At 29.9% G+C, this 16,810-nt stretch overlaps 1 protein-coding gene across 3 annotated transcripts; it reads right to left on the reverse strand.

The window, feature by feature from the left end:
- Nucleotides 1-861: 861 nt before the first annotated feature.
- Nucleotides 862-6,196, reverse strand: LOC129312480 (uncharacterized). 3 transcript variants are annotated; one of them, XR_008593593.1, is made up of 4 exons: nt 5,039-6,196; nt 3,111-3,228; nt 2,410-2,725; nt 862-1,236 (listed from the first exon to the last, which is right to left on the reverse strand). XR_008593593.1 is itself a non-coding variant. In XM_054955117.1 (3 exons), the coding sequence occupies exons 1-3, from the start codon at nt 6,118-6,120 to the stop codon at nt 2,510-2,512; spliced, it is 1,416 nt and encodes a 471-aa protein (XP_054811092.1). In that variant the 5' UTR covers nt 6,121-6,196; the 3' UTR covers nt 1,697-2,509. The 3 variants fall into 3 exon arrangements, 1 of the variants encoding a protein (XP_054811092.1); XR_008593592.1 differs by lacking the exon at nt 862-1,236 and adding an exon at nt 1,697-2,295; XM_054955117.1 differs by lacking the exon at nt 862-1,236 and having other exon boundaries at nt 1,697-2,725.
- Nucleotides 6,197-16,810: the final 10,614 nt, after the last annotated feature.

The raw sequence follows: 16,810 nt of genomic DNA on the forward strand, positions 1-16,810 counted from the left end.
AATCAAATCAAACTTGAGGGACTAAAATTTTTATTATTCCTTTATTTACAATTTAATATATATATATATATATACATGTATCTATGTATATGTATATGTATATATTTATTTGGTTGTGAAATTTTTACACATTACCAAGACCCAAGTAATTCAAAGCGAAGAAGCATCCAAATACAAAAGAAATGATAGAAAAGTTTAGTGCATGTTTAGGACATGAAAAAATAATGAAGAAAATAGAAAACGCACCCATTTTATTTTCTTTATAGATGTATACTTTTATTTTTTTATTTTCAGAAAGCAATGTTTCACATATCAAACTTGCACTTTAGTTTTAAAATTAAAAGAAATCAAGAGAGAAATTAATGAAATCGAAAAAAGTGCCATACTTTGTTGATACGAAAGCTTCCAATATAAAGATAAATCAAATAATAATTAATAAATATCTCAATAATATCTAATGAATATAAAATATTCTCTAAATCTAAACAATATATCATAATAAAAATTAATGGCAAACTCAATTTATGAAAATAACTTTGGTTGGATTGCTTTGAGAGGTTGTGGATGAAGAAGATGGGCGTTGTAGTGGAAAATAGGGGCCAAAAAGAAAAGTAGTAAAGCAAGTCTGAGCTTGTTACATTTATTTTACTTTTTAAGAACGAACTACAAAAGCTTTGGTTGTTGCAACTAAGTAGTGGAATGAAGCTACTTTCTTTTTTATTTGTCAATATAATTGTCCTTTTTTTCCCAAAAAAAAAAAAAAACTAAGTGGTGTAATTCTTTATAAGTAAAGTGATACTTTCCATCTGTTAAAAAAATAAAAAAACGTGACACTTTCCAATCTTATAATTACTCTCCCCCTAATATTAAATTAATTCATAATTCCTTACACGTGCTAGCATGAGTGAAAACTCAACGGGCTTATGAATTCATCCTTACCAAACTTACCCGGCCCAGTACTTCCTTGCCTTACACTGGCCTTACAAGGAAGATGAGTCCTCTTCGAAACTCTTCTTCGAAGTCACCTGGCTCTTGAAACTCCCATAACTTGGTGGTCAGGTCAACTCCTGTTATTGGTTCTTATTGTTTATGGGTTTAATTCACGCCATCTGGCTTTCTTCTTTATATGTCATCTTTCTTCTGCCTAATCTGATCAGTGCAACCCGGTTCAAGAAAGCAGGAAATCCAGTAATTTGGGCTTAGGAAGGCATCTCTGGGCTATTCCTGCATCTGAATCTACATGTACAGATTAAATTAAAAATGATAAAATAGTAAAATCAGTAACACATCAGCAATTAATTAAAGACTAGGAGATTAATTAATCCATAAATATATTCCACATCAACAACGTTATTTGCACATCAGCTTTTTCTAGGGCTATTTTTATTAAGATTTCATATTTTTCAACATGAGATACGAAGTCTCATTTTAATATACGATCCCTTATTCGTGATCACAAACAGATGCTCATCAATCATGAATGAAGCCACAGCTCACAAATCATTTTATCATCTTTGATACTTTGTTTTGTTGGCTAAAATATAAAAATGAAACATTTCTTCAAGCATGTCCAATAAAATTGGAACGACACTGAAAAGATTAACATAACCCCACACAAGAATGACTCGTACAAATTGACAAAGTGCAAATATAAAACAGGTGATGAAAAAAAACACACAATGATTGCTTTAGTGGATTTAAAATAAAATATAAAATATAAAATAACATAAAACTTTGTAACTTACATGATTTTGGTAGGATTGAATTTTAGCGAATTATAAAAATGAAAAAAAAAAAAGTGGTGTAAACAAAATACAATGATTCTTTTCTTAAAAATGAACCCTTGCTTTGACATTATATTTGCCTCAATCTTAATGGTATATTGTCCCCCAAAAACAAAAATCCCGTGGAAACGGGTAGACAAAAGGGCAAAAATTAATAACAAATTATAAGCCGACATGAAGCATCTATTGACGTTTGCAGGCAAGTGGTTCTGAATAGCAGCTCATCAACAATCAACTTGCTCTCATGGATGATAATTTTCATCTTGTATCCTTTCGTATTCTTCACATCACTGACACTCGCTTAAAAGAATCAGCCAACAGAGCGTACTTTCACCTCCATGGCCCATCAGAAAAATAAAGGAATTGTAATGCTTCCCTGGTCGGAAAAGCAATCTTCAAAAGGATTTGCAAGGCCCGATTACACTTGCAACCAGCCAGCGAATAACAGATGAATCCCTAGAACTTGAAGGCTGTGACTCATGTCATCACATGTTCTGTATATATCTAACTTCTTCAGATAGAATTGTCAGAAGAGGGGAAAACAAGGCAAATCAATTTTGGTTATATACCTAGAACCAGAAGCATTATCAGAAGGTTAGACTCAGTTTAATGGAAGAAAGTTTACCTAGTTATTGAAGAAGGCTGTGATTCATCTGATCACGTGTTCTGTATATATCCAAACTCTTCAGATAGAATTGTGAAAAGAGGGGGAACCGGAAGCATTATCAGAAGGTTAGACTCAGTTTCAGAACCTCCTTTAGCAACCGATTGATTGAATTGTTTACTTTATCAGGAACAACCAGCCCAGGATCCACTATAGACATGGAATAAGAGCAAATGACCTTCATTGTCACAGCCAAATCCAAATTGTTTTTATCAGTCCGCCAAACACTTTGATTCACAAACTTGCATGAATCTCTCAGCACACATTTACAGCAAACCTGATGGAGAATGAAATTGTAAATTATGAAGATAAGCAATTACAGCTCTATAAAGTATTTACACACACACACACACACTCTTCATCTGAACCACAATATAAGTCATTATCACCTAATTTACGTTTTTCAAAAAAAGTTGGTTAAAATTTCAATTTTCTAAAAATTTTCACATCTTTCTAGTTGTGCCCTTGAGTGTAATAAATACAACATCTGACTTATTCAACACACCTTCAATAATTACTCAATAAAGTAAGGATGTTCTTGAAAATATATATAACACCTACCCAATGCCCTACATTTTGTACCAAGCAAAGCTTATAGAAAACAATTTATATTGTAGTTCGGAGGGAGTATACAGAAAGTATTTATGCAAGATGTGTCTTACAGTGTTCTCTGGAATCTTAAAATAGGTTCGCAGTCTTTTAGAAGCAAAGACTTGTGACCTGCTAGTAGAGGGGCAGCCAAACATTGCCACCTGCTTCAAGTCACTTCCTGACAGCCATCTGCAAAATCCAATTTCATTTCAGCAAATATAAATAATTCTAGAGTCAACTGTTAAGGAAAGGAAAAAGGGAATAAAAAGAAAAGAGAAAAGGGTATCATGCAGAAAAAAGGCTCCATGGAAGCAAGTTTACCTAGTTATTGAAGCACATAAAATGCAAATTGAGTAACTTGCCTGTTCACATAGGCAATGACAAATCGGGCAAAGATGCATATGGAACTCAATTTACTCAAGTTTGCATTATGAATTCGTTTTGCACATAAATAATCATGTCAACAAAGTATAGTGGCATTGTGCAATATATATCGCCAACCTCTCTAAGTGGGATAAAGTTTACTGCTACCATTGTTGTCGAGGATCAAAATCATACTCCTTATAATCTAACAAAAGCTTACATTTTTTTTTCCTTTGGCTCACAGATTAATCATTTCATTTTGATTCATATATTCAAGCTTTTTTCCAGCAAAGAAAAGAACAGCCAGTTCTGACCATCCCTACCAAACATATTGCTTCACCAATGATTAATAATTTAATGAACAGATATAAAATCTACAGATTCTTTCGATATGACATGAACTCAACCAAAAGAAATAGCAAAATAAAAAAGAACCCTTATTGGCTACAAGTGTAAAATACTACTAGAAATAATGTTCGTAGAAGCCTTATGCCATGGTCTGTGAAAGACCATACTGACAATGAAACGAAAATGTCCTAGAAGGCCAAACCACCACATATCACATTAGAAGTGGTACCCATAAATGTACAAGTTTCTTAGAGTGTAAGAAAACTCTAATCATTTATGCTTGTTTATTGCCAAGAACCTGCATGCATTTTGTTTCAAGACTCTTCACTACAATGACCTGGTACTTAGGCTGAATATCAGTTTATTAGATCAATATGAAATTGACAGCTACAAAGCCAGTGATTAGACATCATTATGGCAGCTTCCTCCTTCAACAGAGTGATTCACCTAATTTGTACAAAAAAAATTAATTTACCTAATTTCATGCAAACAGGATAATATAACTTCTCTATATTTCCTTCATTGGTTGAATAATCAGAACAACACTAACAAATTGTCTAGAGAGTCACTAGCAGAAATCTAGACTTACAAATCTCAAAGAATTCAATTTGCGACATCATTGATCAGTAGATCTATATTCATCTTATTATTCTGAGGCAGAGTAAGTTTTGTGGATATTTAGCCAAAGCCAGAGGAAGCAAAAGTATCACAAAGAAAATTTAGAAGTTAAAATAAGAAAAAAGAAAAAGAAAACAAAGAAACTCAAATTGATAGTTTCACAAAAAATGTTCCAACAAATAAAATGAACATCAAGAACAAACATACTCAAACTATAATTCTTTAAAGGACAGGCAAAAAATTAAGAGGGAACCCTGAAATACCCAAATTTCTGGCTTAAGACAAGCCATGAAACCCTATTCAACATCAAACATGTTTCGATAAGTCAAATAGTAGACCAATTATATACAGAAAGTAAAAACAGCCCACCAAGAAGAGTGGAGTATGGCAACTCTTAAGCTGCCCACTATAGGTTTAGGTTAACTTTAAACTTCTAAAATCCAAACCTAATCACCATAGCGGAAAGAATTGACAATCAACATCTACATTCAACTAACTGAGTAAACTTCAAGCATTAGAACATAAAAGAGAGTAATGCTGGTAACTAAAGAAAGACAAAACTGTTAAAAAAAAATCATGCTCATATTCTTCAATATGCATCTTCTCCATAACTAAAACAAATGTAAGTGTAACCATGCAACATTGGATGAGCAGAACAATGTTATCTTACTTGGAGATTTCTTGCTTGTCTTTGCCTAACTTTTGCGCAGCAGACAATGTATAATACCGGGCATAATCATTATCGAACCAGCTAAGATCAAACTTTTTACTCTTGACAAAGTTGGCGTCTCTAAAATACCCTTCTTTGTATAAATAAGACAGGAATAGTTCCATGTCCAACGAAACCTTCTTCGAACCAGTTGGCTCCCTCTGTTTCACTTCCTTATGCGTTTCAACAGGAGCGATTGCAGGACTAAATCTCTTCGAATCAGCTTCGTTCGATTTCTCCCCTTGACTAAACAAATCAAACAATCTCTTCGGCTCAGGTTTCTTCGGTTGCTCCCCCTTAAGAACCTCCTCCTCCTCTTCTATGAATTTAACGTTCCCTGTCCCGGGAATCTTCAATTTCATCTTCGGCTTCTTCTTTTCGTCTTTTACGCGTCCTACTTCACTTTTCTCGTGCTCCGTTTCCTCCGACAAACTCGCGGCTTCACTATGTGTTGGTTTTCCATGGAGCTCCCCCACAACGACCTCCTCTTCTTCTATGAATTTTATTTTCCATTCCATGGGTTTCTTCAACTTCTTTTTCCGCTTCTTCTTTTCGGCTTTTAAACGTCTAACTTCACTTTTCTTATCCTCTGTTTCCTCCGACAGACAAACGGCTTTACCATGTTTCGATTTTCCTTCCACCTCCTCCTCCTCTTCTTGCACGAGTTTTACTTTCGATTCCCCGGATTTCTTCAATTTCTTCCCCGGCTTCTTCTTCTCGAAGCGCCCAACTTCACTATCCTTATGCCCAGTTTTCTCCGACAAACCCGCGGCTTCACCTTGTTTCGATTTTCCTACGAGCTTCCTGTAATCGATTCTCTGTTCTGAAGGTTCCTGAAAGAGAAAATGCAACGTCTTTATGCCATGCGTTGGGGCTGATTCTGCGAGGGTTTGAGAAGAAGAGGCGAAGGGTCTGGGCTGGAAAGGAGGGTTTTTGCGGGAACAACGAGGGTTTGAATGGACAATGTGGTCGAAAAAAGCGAGATTGTGCGATTCCAGGAGGGAATGGAAGCGGCGAGAGAGGAGGGTTCTTACTAAAGCCATGGATGGGGTTGAGCGGACTGAGCAGTGAAACACAGCATTTGAAGAACTAGGGTTTAAGGGGACTCCGAATGTCCTATCCCCTCCTCATCTTTGAAGCCGGGAATAAAACCAGATTTAAACCAACTTGAAGATTCTGTTTAAATAAAATTTGAATTTAAAAAAAAATTAAATTTTTTTAAAATAATTAGGTTTGATAATCTGATCTTAATAAACTTTATAAAAAAAAAATTTAAACTCAGACGATCTTTCAAACCCTATATTATTATTATTATTATTATTATTATTATTATTATTATTATTATTTGATGAAACATGAAAATTAAGCTAAAAAAAACTTATTTATTTAAAACTTTGATCCTATATACATTATATTATTATTATTAATTTTAATTTATTCTAAAATTTATTTAATATGATTTAATAAATATTAATATATAGTATAATTTTTTATTTTTTATAATTATTATATTTATATATTTATAAAAATAGACTTTTTTTTATCAAGATTTAAATTTTTTTACTAAACTTTTAATGTTGTTTAATTTTTAAAATATCATAAGAATTTTTATTTTTTAAAATTTTAAAATATTGTAATTAATTTATAATGTAAAATTTTATTTTATTATTTTATTTTTTTAAAACAAAACTTACGGGTTCTATTTTAAACTCCTCCTTAACAAAAAAATTAAATTTAAAAGCTCATGTCCGACCTTTATGGGTGATTCACTTGAACTTTCCTAAAAAAATTGGAGAAAATTAAGGCTTCCTCTTATTGGGTCTTCATGTTGGGTATTGATCTAAGTCCACCAAATTCTTAAAGTCCAACTCATGTGTGGTTGCGTTAAATACCTGTAGGTGAAGATGCGCAAAAACCGATCCATGCCAGGATTCATCCTAATCTATGGTGGGCTCAATATGCATACTCGATCATCGGGTCATCTGAATATTCAGGCCGAGTTTTGACCATAACCCGAAAACTATTTTAAAAGTAATTTTAAAATATGAAAATAATTTTATCAACCTACAAAAAAAATATAATTATGATTATTTCAATATATTTTTTTTAAAACTAATATTGGAATTTAAAGTGATAATTTTAAAATTATATATAATTAACAATGATCAATTATGTTTAGGTGATATAAAGTTAAAAAAATAAATTTCAAATTTTTGAAAATATTAGAAAAATTGAAATCATAAAAATATCCATAATCAACATAAAACAATAAAATACATAGAGAAATACATAGATAGATCGGATGCATCACGTTATTTGTGGTATGTTAAATTAAAATATTTCAAATAATATAAATAAAATCTTATATGATATTTCTTAATTGATTTTATTTTTATAACATAATGCATACTTAAGTTTTTCCTTTTTTTTCTCTCAACTAGTATTAATATTAGAATTAATTTATATTAAATTAAATATAATCTAAATGTCATATTTTTATTAGACAGACTATAAATAATGTGATATACTCTATTCACCTAAGTATTTCTCATAATACATAAAAATATTAAGTAAAATGATACTATAAAATAATTAGTTTTAAAAAGAGTGAAAATAAAAATAAAACCTTAGACCTTTAATTTATACAATGTTTCATTTTGACTTCTTACTTATAAAATATTTTTCAATCATTTAACTCTAATAACATTAGTTTCATCAACTAATAATTGTTACATTCAACTTTTAAATATTAATAATACATTATCAGATGTTGGCATATTACATTTATTTTTTTAAAATAATCATTTAAAATTAATGATATTGGAGTTAAAAGATTAAAAAAATATTTTGTAAAATAAATAGATCAACTTAAAATTTCACATAAATTAAAAAACTAAAAATTTATTTTTACAATATATATATATATATATATATTTTAAGTCAGACAAGGTTATGTTTGACCTTAGTTTGGTGCCTTTTGTCCAAAGCCCAACCCAACAAGCCGGATTGCCTTAGACAAAACTAGACTACCGTGCCACATGCACAACCCTACTTATGGAGATTGGGGAGAGCTTGTCATTCTCGTGTCTAACCTACTTGGAGCTAAATCAGTCAAAGTTCGAAGGATTTTGAATACCAGTTGCACGTAGGTAAAAAGTGGCAGCAATTTCAAAAACATTTACCCTTCCTTTAGGTAGGGAGAAAAATTCCTAAAATAGTAAAAATAGGCAATGCCAAGTTTAACAAGTTTTCTACAAAAATAGATGGGCTTTTTCTAAAAACAAGTAAATGTTGCTGGCCCATTTAAGAATTTGAGCCCAACAACACCGATTGGTCCCCCCCGGCGGGTCCCTGCTATGAGTCCTTGCAATTCAACTTCTAATATTTCCTGTTTTTTTTTTTTAAAAAAAAAACTCTAAGGGTTTCTTCCGCCAATTTATTATAAAAATTAAAACTCTACCCAAAAAATATAAAATTAGAAACATAAAACTTCTATTCGTATTGTATTGTTATAAAATAATGTTGCAAATAGCCAAGTGGTTAAACATGGATCTTCTTTAGAGCCGATACTTTATGGTTTTGGGATTGACGATATACTCTCACAAGATACTGTGTTTGTGTGTGTGTGTGTAATTTTTTTAATTTGCAGTATCAACAAAATATCCGTTATGCTATTATAATTTGCAAATTATCTTCTCATCAAATGACATGGTGATTACCAACCAATATTGGTCCTAGTAGAAAAAGTTATTATCATTTAAAACATAAAAAAAGTTGGATTTTCTCCTCTATAAAGGAAAGCAGAGGAGAAACCAGTGCAAGTTTGAATTGCTAAATTAAATTTAAAATTTAAATTTGATAATTTTTAAAGGTATAAATTTAATTTGAATGATTTAGATTTATAGTGCAGAGACAATGTAGGGGGAAAAAAAGCAAAGTTAAAAAACACATCTCAAACACAAGGTTTCATGTTTGAGTTCAAACCCTCTTGGTGATGGAGGGATTTTATTTTTGCCAGAGACTTTGGAAACTACCATTTTTCCCCTATTTAAAAAAAAATAGTCAAAATGAATTCACGCACGCATCTATCCCCTAGAACCTCATTTCCAATGCAAAGTGAAAGAGAGGATGCTGAAACCCTCACTCTCGGACCTCCCTCCACCGTCTTCAACTTGTCGCCAACTGCTAGAGTTCCGAATTGCGAGTTCTCCCTCTTCCCAACTTTTCGTCGTCTTCTATGTTCTCTACTCTGTTCCCTCTATTTTCGTCTACGCTATTAGTGGTGCATGAAGAGCTAAGTTTCCAGAGCTGGAGGTTCTGTTCGCAAGCTCTTCTCTTCCTGGTTTAGCACTGTCGACTCCTTCCTCTTCCATTTCTCACGAGATGAAAAGGGGCAGTAGTAAAAACATATCATCATCACTCGATCAATCAAATACTCAGACCCCCAGCGCGCGACCCTTTTGGATCTAGGCCAACTAAAATGTCACTTTGCTTTCACACTCTGATCACACGAGCCACCGTGTTCCTTCGTATTGCATTTCCTTTTCAATCAATGCAGGTTACCTTCGCGTGGACTACTTTGCATCTAGAACTTACATAGCTTAGTAATTTCAAGGAAATTGTGGTAAAAATATTGGCAACTCACACTTGCTAACATTCACATCGAGGATTCGCTTTCCAGCCAAAAAGAAAAAGAAAAGAAAAGAAAAGAAACATGACGATTGACACTTGTAAAGGGCATGACAGTCTGGTTTACGCGAACTAGTATATTATGTGTACCGAGTAAGCGACTTCACTTTCCATATTTTTACAAAATAAAAGTGAAGTAGGCGTTCACATGTTACCAACTTCCCAGTGAATTATTTCAAAAACAAAAACAAAAGAGAACTAATTTACTCAAATGAATTCCCACACAATCGCTTCCTCTAAAAGCTTGATTCCCACATACACGGTTTCTTTTTCTTTTGCTTTAAAATGATCTATTTTTGTGGCAAAAAAAAACTCGGTTCCATTTTCCACATTTTTTAAAAATAAAGACGAAAGCAATCACATTGTTTGATTTGAGGGAAAAGAAGTGGAGAGATTTTGCTCTCATTCCATTATTTGGGCATTGAAAATAAAATGGAGGGGAGGGAAAAATTTCTTAAATATTTTCCCTTCCCTTTCCTCTAAGATGGATCTTATGAAGGGAAGGGTATAATTTTGTTATATTACGACTAATTTACTCATAACATATATTCATAATCCAAAATGCCCCTCCTAAATAAGACAAACATGACTTCTCTTCTTTGCACCTCCCTTTCTCTGCACCTTTAAGAAGATATAGACTATCCAAATTTAATTTGAATGATTTATATTTAATATTTTTTATTTTTTGTTTTTGTTTTATAGTTATTACAATAAAAAAATTTAAAAAATATGATCATCAATCTAGGCAGTCCAATTTTAATATGAATTATCCAAATTTAATATTAAAAATTTATAATTTTTATTAGTGAACTACTCAGATACACTATGGACAATGTATATTTAAAATTTTTTACTCATATTTTTTTAACAAATATTTTTTCAACAGCATGTTAGAAGATTGTCTTTTCTTTTTGGCAATCTTTTATAATATAATCTTTATTTTTAATATCATATTACTAAAATAAAAGTTTATTTAAATTATAACAAATAATTTTAATATTGCATGTGTTACAAGTTCTAATGGGCCCCATTTCATTATATATATATATATATATATAATACCAAAGCTTATTAGTAAAAGTTGAATGCATTTTTTTATCCTTATTTTTAAAAAAATCACAAGTATAATTTATTAAATATTTATAAAAAGTAAGGGAAGATAATTTTAATAAGATAAATATATACTTATCCATATATAATTATTTTTTCTCCCCTCTCTCCACTATTCCAAACCAAACAAAGTCCCTTCCCTCCTCTTCACTAAAGTTCCTTTTTTTCCTCTTCATTAAAGTCCCTTTTTTTCCCCTTTCCATTAAAATATCTGCCTTCAACCAAACAAGATGTGAAAGGTAGATTCCAACATACACGGTTTCTTTTTCCCTTGCATTGCAATTTACGCTAAGGCTATACTTTTCTTGAGGTCACACTGTAGTTGCTATTTTTTTGCTTTTTATTATTAGTGTGTAATACTTTTTCATATAAACAAAATGATATCTTTTTGTGAAAAAAAATATGCGATTTCATTTTCCATATATTTTAAATAAAGGCGAAGGCAATCATATGGTAAGAGCCTTCACATTGAATTATAAAAAGAATTCATCTTCAATTGATGGATTTAAATTTAAATTTAAAATTTTATAATTAAAAAGAATCCATCTTCAATTTGAATTTAAATTTGGGTAGTATAAAAAAATTTAGATTCACAGATAATAAAATAAATGACATGGAAAATGAAAATGGAAAGACATGAGAAGAGTAGAATAGCTAGAACATTAAATAATTAGAATAACATGCAAGAAGGATTTAAAATTATTTGACATAATAGCTTATAACGTCATGTTGAGTTTAACTATATGCATTAGTTGTTTTCATATATATTTTAGTTAACTATAACTATAAAATAAGTGTTTTAAAGTGTTTTTAACTTATATTGTTTCATACTATATGAGATTTGAAAAAATAGTTTACGTGCATAAAAGTTATTTGTACCATCATATTTTTTCTTATTCTAAATTGATTATATATCCAAGAGTGTTCAAAATGTTATTTTTCATAACCTGAATATTTATAATATATAAGACTTCTCATATGTATGGCATGACATAATAACTTTTATACATTTATTCCCATGCTTATCAATATTTGGATTAACCACTTCATTCATGGCATATTATTGAAGGTTATCCAAAGTAGAAATATAAGTGAGCAAAAAGAGGAAGCCGTTAAAGTTATCATTAACAAGCTTCACTCAAAAATGAAGAACATAAAAATAAAAAGAAAGATGGTCTTAAGTGAATGAAAAAATACAAGCTTGGATCCATCATAGCCTTAGTCTTGATGGGTATAATATCTTTAGGCTTTCTAATCTTTATGTTAAACTCATTATTTTTATATGATTAAATTTAAATCACAACATTCATTTTGGTTCTAAAATAAAAAGTGACTTACAACCTTCTTAATCTTTTTTTTAATTATTTATGCGTCACAAGTTTTGAAAATATTTTCTCTTAAAATATTATTTGAAAACTAACTCCATAAAGTTTCTTAAAAGTTTTATTTACCCAAAATGGAGTTATGTTATTAACATTTGGAGTTTTTGATTTAAGTGTTCTAGAGAAATTTAGTTTAGACCTTTAATCAGTTTTTTTTATATCTCTTAATATACAAATCCATTTGGCATGAAGCTTCTTTCACATAAAAATAGACTTGTAAAGCTTTCCAAAGACATCTATTTAATTCAAAATAGATTTTATATGAAATAGTTATGGGTTTTCAAAGCTGGTTTTTGAAGCTTCTAGGCCTACAGAAATTCATTCTTGATCTTTGCTCATTATTTTGCTCATATCTCTCTATATACATTGCATTTTCTACTGGGTTTTATCTCTTTGGAAACTAACATCTAGAGATTTTCAACCATAGGTAATTTGCTTGATTCGGATGTAAATTGAAAGAGTTATGACCTTTAGGAGTTGACCTATACTTTCTTATCATCTATACCGGTATAAACTGCTTATTCCCATATAAGTCATCATTGGTTCATAACTTCTTCATACCGATACCTTAGCTTCATACTCGTATGTCCATTTTATAGCCCTATGTCTGTGCTTGTTCAATTCATACTAGTATCTTTGCCTTATAACAATATATTTACATCATACTGCTATGCATATTCTTCCTTAAGTATAACTTCTGTTTATTCATCCTCATATCGATATTTTTCTTCCATACTAGTATAACCCATTCTTATCATTCTTATTCTCTTCTACTCATACATATTTTCATTATAGTATGAATGATTCCTCAGGGTATATTTTTGACACATTGGTATATCACTTGAGCTATCACTGTCTTTAATGTAAAGACATTCTGATATATTTTCTACATATCTATATGTTGTTCTTCAGTAAGAGTTCATATTCATATCGGTATCACTCACCCATACTAGTATATATTTGAAGATTTTAGCTTTATTTCTCATTCCTTTTACAGAGCAATTCGAAGCTCACCCTAATCTTAATTCTTTCAACTTTCAAGTGTTGTGTTCATTTTTTTTTACCTATATCTAGAATTCTTTTTAAGCACAACCATCTGTTAGATTAAACACTTATCCAATCTTTTGATTGATCATTATACCTGTAAAACTTTGCTCTACCAATATTCATCTCAACGGTAATATTATTAGAGCATTAATGTATGAAAGCCTTTGTATTTGCTTTTGGATGAAATGTAAACTTGTTTGAAAAGCTACCATTTTCTACTATCCTTTTGGGTAATAATACCATCGCAAAGCTAGGAACCTACATTTACATCTACAATATTGAAGATCGAAGTGCAATAAAATGTTGATTGTGCCTAACGGACACTCCATAAGATGCAACAAATAGTTGAATGATTCTAGTGGATACTTCACAGATACAACTATAAATACGACTTGTTTATGAAGATGAAAAAAAAGGAGGAGAAGCCATCAATTGTATTCAATATTTTCGACTACCCTATGCTACTATCTCTTATATTATTGTATCTCAATATATGTATCTACTCAATGAGTGAGTTTGTTTCATGATCACTTTGTGATTAAAATTTCTCTATTATTTATTTGAGCAGACTTAAGATCAATGGATATATCTTAAGTGAGTGCAAAAATTACCTCTATAAAGAGGAGATAAACAAATTTGTGAGTCTGAGAAATTATAAGTGGCTTTATTGGTGCTCGAATTGAACTTGTGAGATTTTATTGTGACTTCACAAGTGCTCCAATTGAACATGTGGTTATAATGAAAAATTTCATGAGGTTCCTAGGGACTAGATATAAGTTAAATAATTGGATTGAGTTAGGATAAATTCCTTGTATATTTTTCTTTATCTCTCTCATCTTTATTAGCTCTATTTATCCTCTCATTATTCATATTCAAATTTTTTGGAATTAAGAGCTTTAGGCAAAAAATTGAAAGATACTCAATTCATTCCCTTTTGAGTGGCCATCATATCTTACAAAACATACAAAAAAATATAGTAAAACATGAATTTAGGTCTGGGAATAATAAATTTTATGGATTCAAATGATAAATTTGATTTCAATTTAAATTCAAATCATCATGCACACAAAAACAATATTATTAAAATCAATTCTCACATTATCACTTTTCCCAATTTCTATTTTAAAAAAATCGACATTTTTTTTAATACAAGAAAAAAAATCCATTCTAACTTATATGCGATTTCAATGTCACATGTGTTGCATATCGTCTTGTTTACAAACCACATAATGGCACCTTAATAATTCGGTCGGTCGTCATGATCGTGTACGCCGCTTTTAATTTTTTGACCAAAAAAGTCACTTTTGATTTTTTCATTAAAATCTAAAAGTTATAATATCAGAATTCTTCTTTTCTTTTTGTTGATAAAATATCATAATTCATTCTAACGGAGAGAAATTCTTAAATATGGGGTGTACCACATTATTTATAATCTATTGAATAAAAATATAATATTTAAATAACATTAAATATAAATTAATTCTGATATTAATGATAGTAAAAAATAAAATATAAAAAATTAAATATGCATAATATTATAAAAATAAAATTAATTAAAATAATATTACATAAAATTTTATTTAGATGACGTAAAGTAAAATATTTTAGTTGAATAGATCACATATGATGTGATACATTTGGTCTGTATGAGAGTTTATCTTTAACGCAACGATTCATGAATGATGACGATGATGTGTCAATAGTGGCTTAAATCATGAATGCGGATCATTTGGAGCACGACGACGTATGTAATGGTACTATTTTATTATATATATTTTTTTATAAATACTGTATTTAAATTTTAAATTTTCCAAATTAAAAATCTTGAAGTCAGACTGAGTCATGAGCCCTAACAAAGGCGACCACTTTCAAAGCGCTTGGAGCATTATTTTCTGTTGGGAATGACATTGTCCTAGTCTGTTTTCCCCCCTCTTATTTTTTCTTTTTCTTTTTCTTTTTCTTTTGTTTGATTGTCCCTCTTGAAAATAGAGAAAATGAAAAATGACTGTTAATGAATTGTAATCAATAAGATTTTTTAAAATGTTTTACATTATATATAAATATAATTAAATTTAAATTTATGAATAAATAACTTAATTTTAAAATTTCTGAAAAAAGAGGCTTTTATTTTTGAAATATTATTTAACTCTTAATATTATGAATTATGATTCCTTAAATATATTTTATTTTTGTTCACAGTTAAATTCATATTTGCATTTTTTATGTATATGTATATATATTTTTTACAATTGGATTCTTTGCTCTTTTTAATATATGAAGTTCAAGTTATGAAACCACTTGGCATAAAATAGCTCAAACTAGTGTAGGGCAATGTGCATATTCAAATACTTGGCCAAAAAGAATGTTCATGAAATATCGCAAACTGATAGTTCTTTTTTTTTAAAAAAAAAAATTGACATTGCATTTACTTATAAACGCACCCATAACTATTTAACAACAGAGAAGCATATGTAATGGGAAAATTTTAATCTTTTTTTATCAATTTTTATATTATACTTTGAAAAACTCAAATTATTATTATTATTATTATTATTATTGGCAGAGAATTTTTATTATCTAATATCATACATTATTTTTTAAAAAAACTAGTATTTCAAATATTTAAATTAAATATGAACATTGATTATAGATATTATTTTTAAACAACAACAATATTAAAATAGCAACTAATATGAAAAATTGGTAATGACTCAAAATTCTCTTGTATTTTAAAATAATTTTAAATGGAGGGAGAGACAGCGAGGGAGAAATATGACAGACATGAAAACAAGGTCTCGAACTGAGCCCAAAAAAAAAAAAAAACAAGAAGAACAAGGGCTCGAACAACTATATATCCAATGAACCGTTAGTTGTCACCTTCCTTGTCTAAAACAAATTCTGGATTTAAATCTAACGTTAACATGATTATGTGCGAGTGTCTCCTTTTTTTTTTTATACGGAAGGAATATGTTAGAGGTAATTTTTTTTTAAAGAACAATTATATATCCAACGAAAAAGGAGAAACTTAAAGCAGTGGATTGGCAAATTTGTCTGACGAAAGACAGAATCTTCCGAACTTCAAAGAGTAAGGAAAAACATTATTTTTATATTCAAGGGGGACAACTTATTTACATCGTATTTCTGTTATCATTGTTAGAAAAATAACAAAAAGGAAATTAAATGATATGTAAGGATCAAAATATGGAATTACCATATTTTTTAAATATAAATATAGGGAGTAGGCTCGCCAATAATGTATAATATCTCTCTCCAAATATCAAGGTACTTAAGTGACCAGAACTTTTGTCACCCACATAAACTAAAGTTAGTGAATTAATCATATTTAGAATCAATAAATTTGAAAATTTAAAATAAGAATAAAAATGTTGTTTAGTAATCTAATCCAAATAGTGAATTCACTAGTATGATTTTCTAGTAAAATAAAATAATGAATCTCACGTGTAAATTAATATTTAAGAAGTTACAAATAATTAGAATAAGAATA

Source organism: Prosopis cineraria, unplaced genomic scaffold (assembly GCF_029017545.1).
Source record: "Prosopis cineraria cultivar Desert tree isolate PC_DT_omini unplaced genomic scaffold, ASM2901754v1 PC6, whole genome shotgun sequence".
Lineage (NCBI taxonomy): Eukaryota > Viridiplantae > Streptophyta > Magnoliopsida > Fabales > Fabaceae > Prosopis > Prosopis cineraria.

Bases quoted from the DNA above. Each gene is read 5' to 3' on its own strand.
- LOC129312480 (XM_054955117.1), bottom strand. From the start codon at position 6,120: ATGGCTTTAGTAAGAACCCTCCTCTCTCGCCGCTTCCATTCCCTCCTG. The intron at 3,229-5,038 runs GTAAGATAACAT...TGGATTTTGCAG, and splicing joins GACAAGCAAGAAATCTCCAA to ATGGCTGTCAGGAAGTGACT. The intron at 2,726-3,110 runs GTAAGACACATC...ATTCTCCATCAG, and splicing joins TTAAGATTCCAGAGAACACT to GTTTGCTGTAAATGTGTGCT.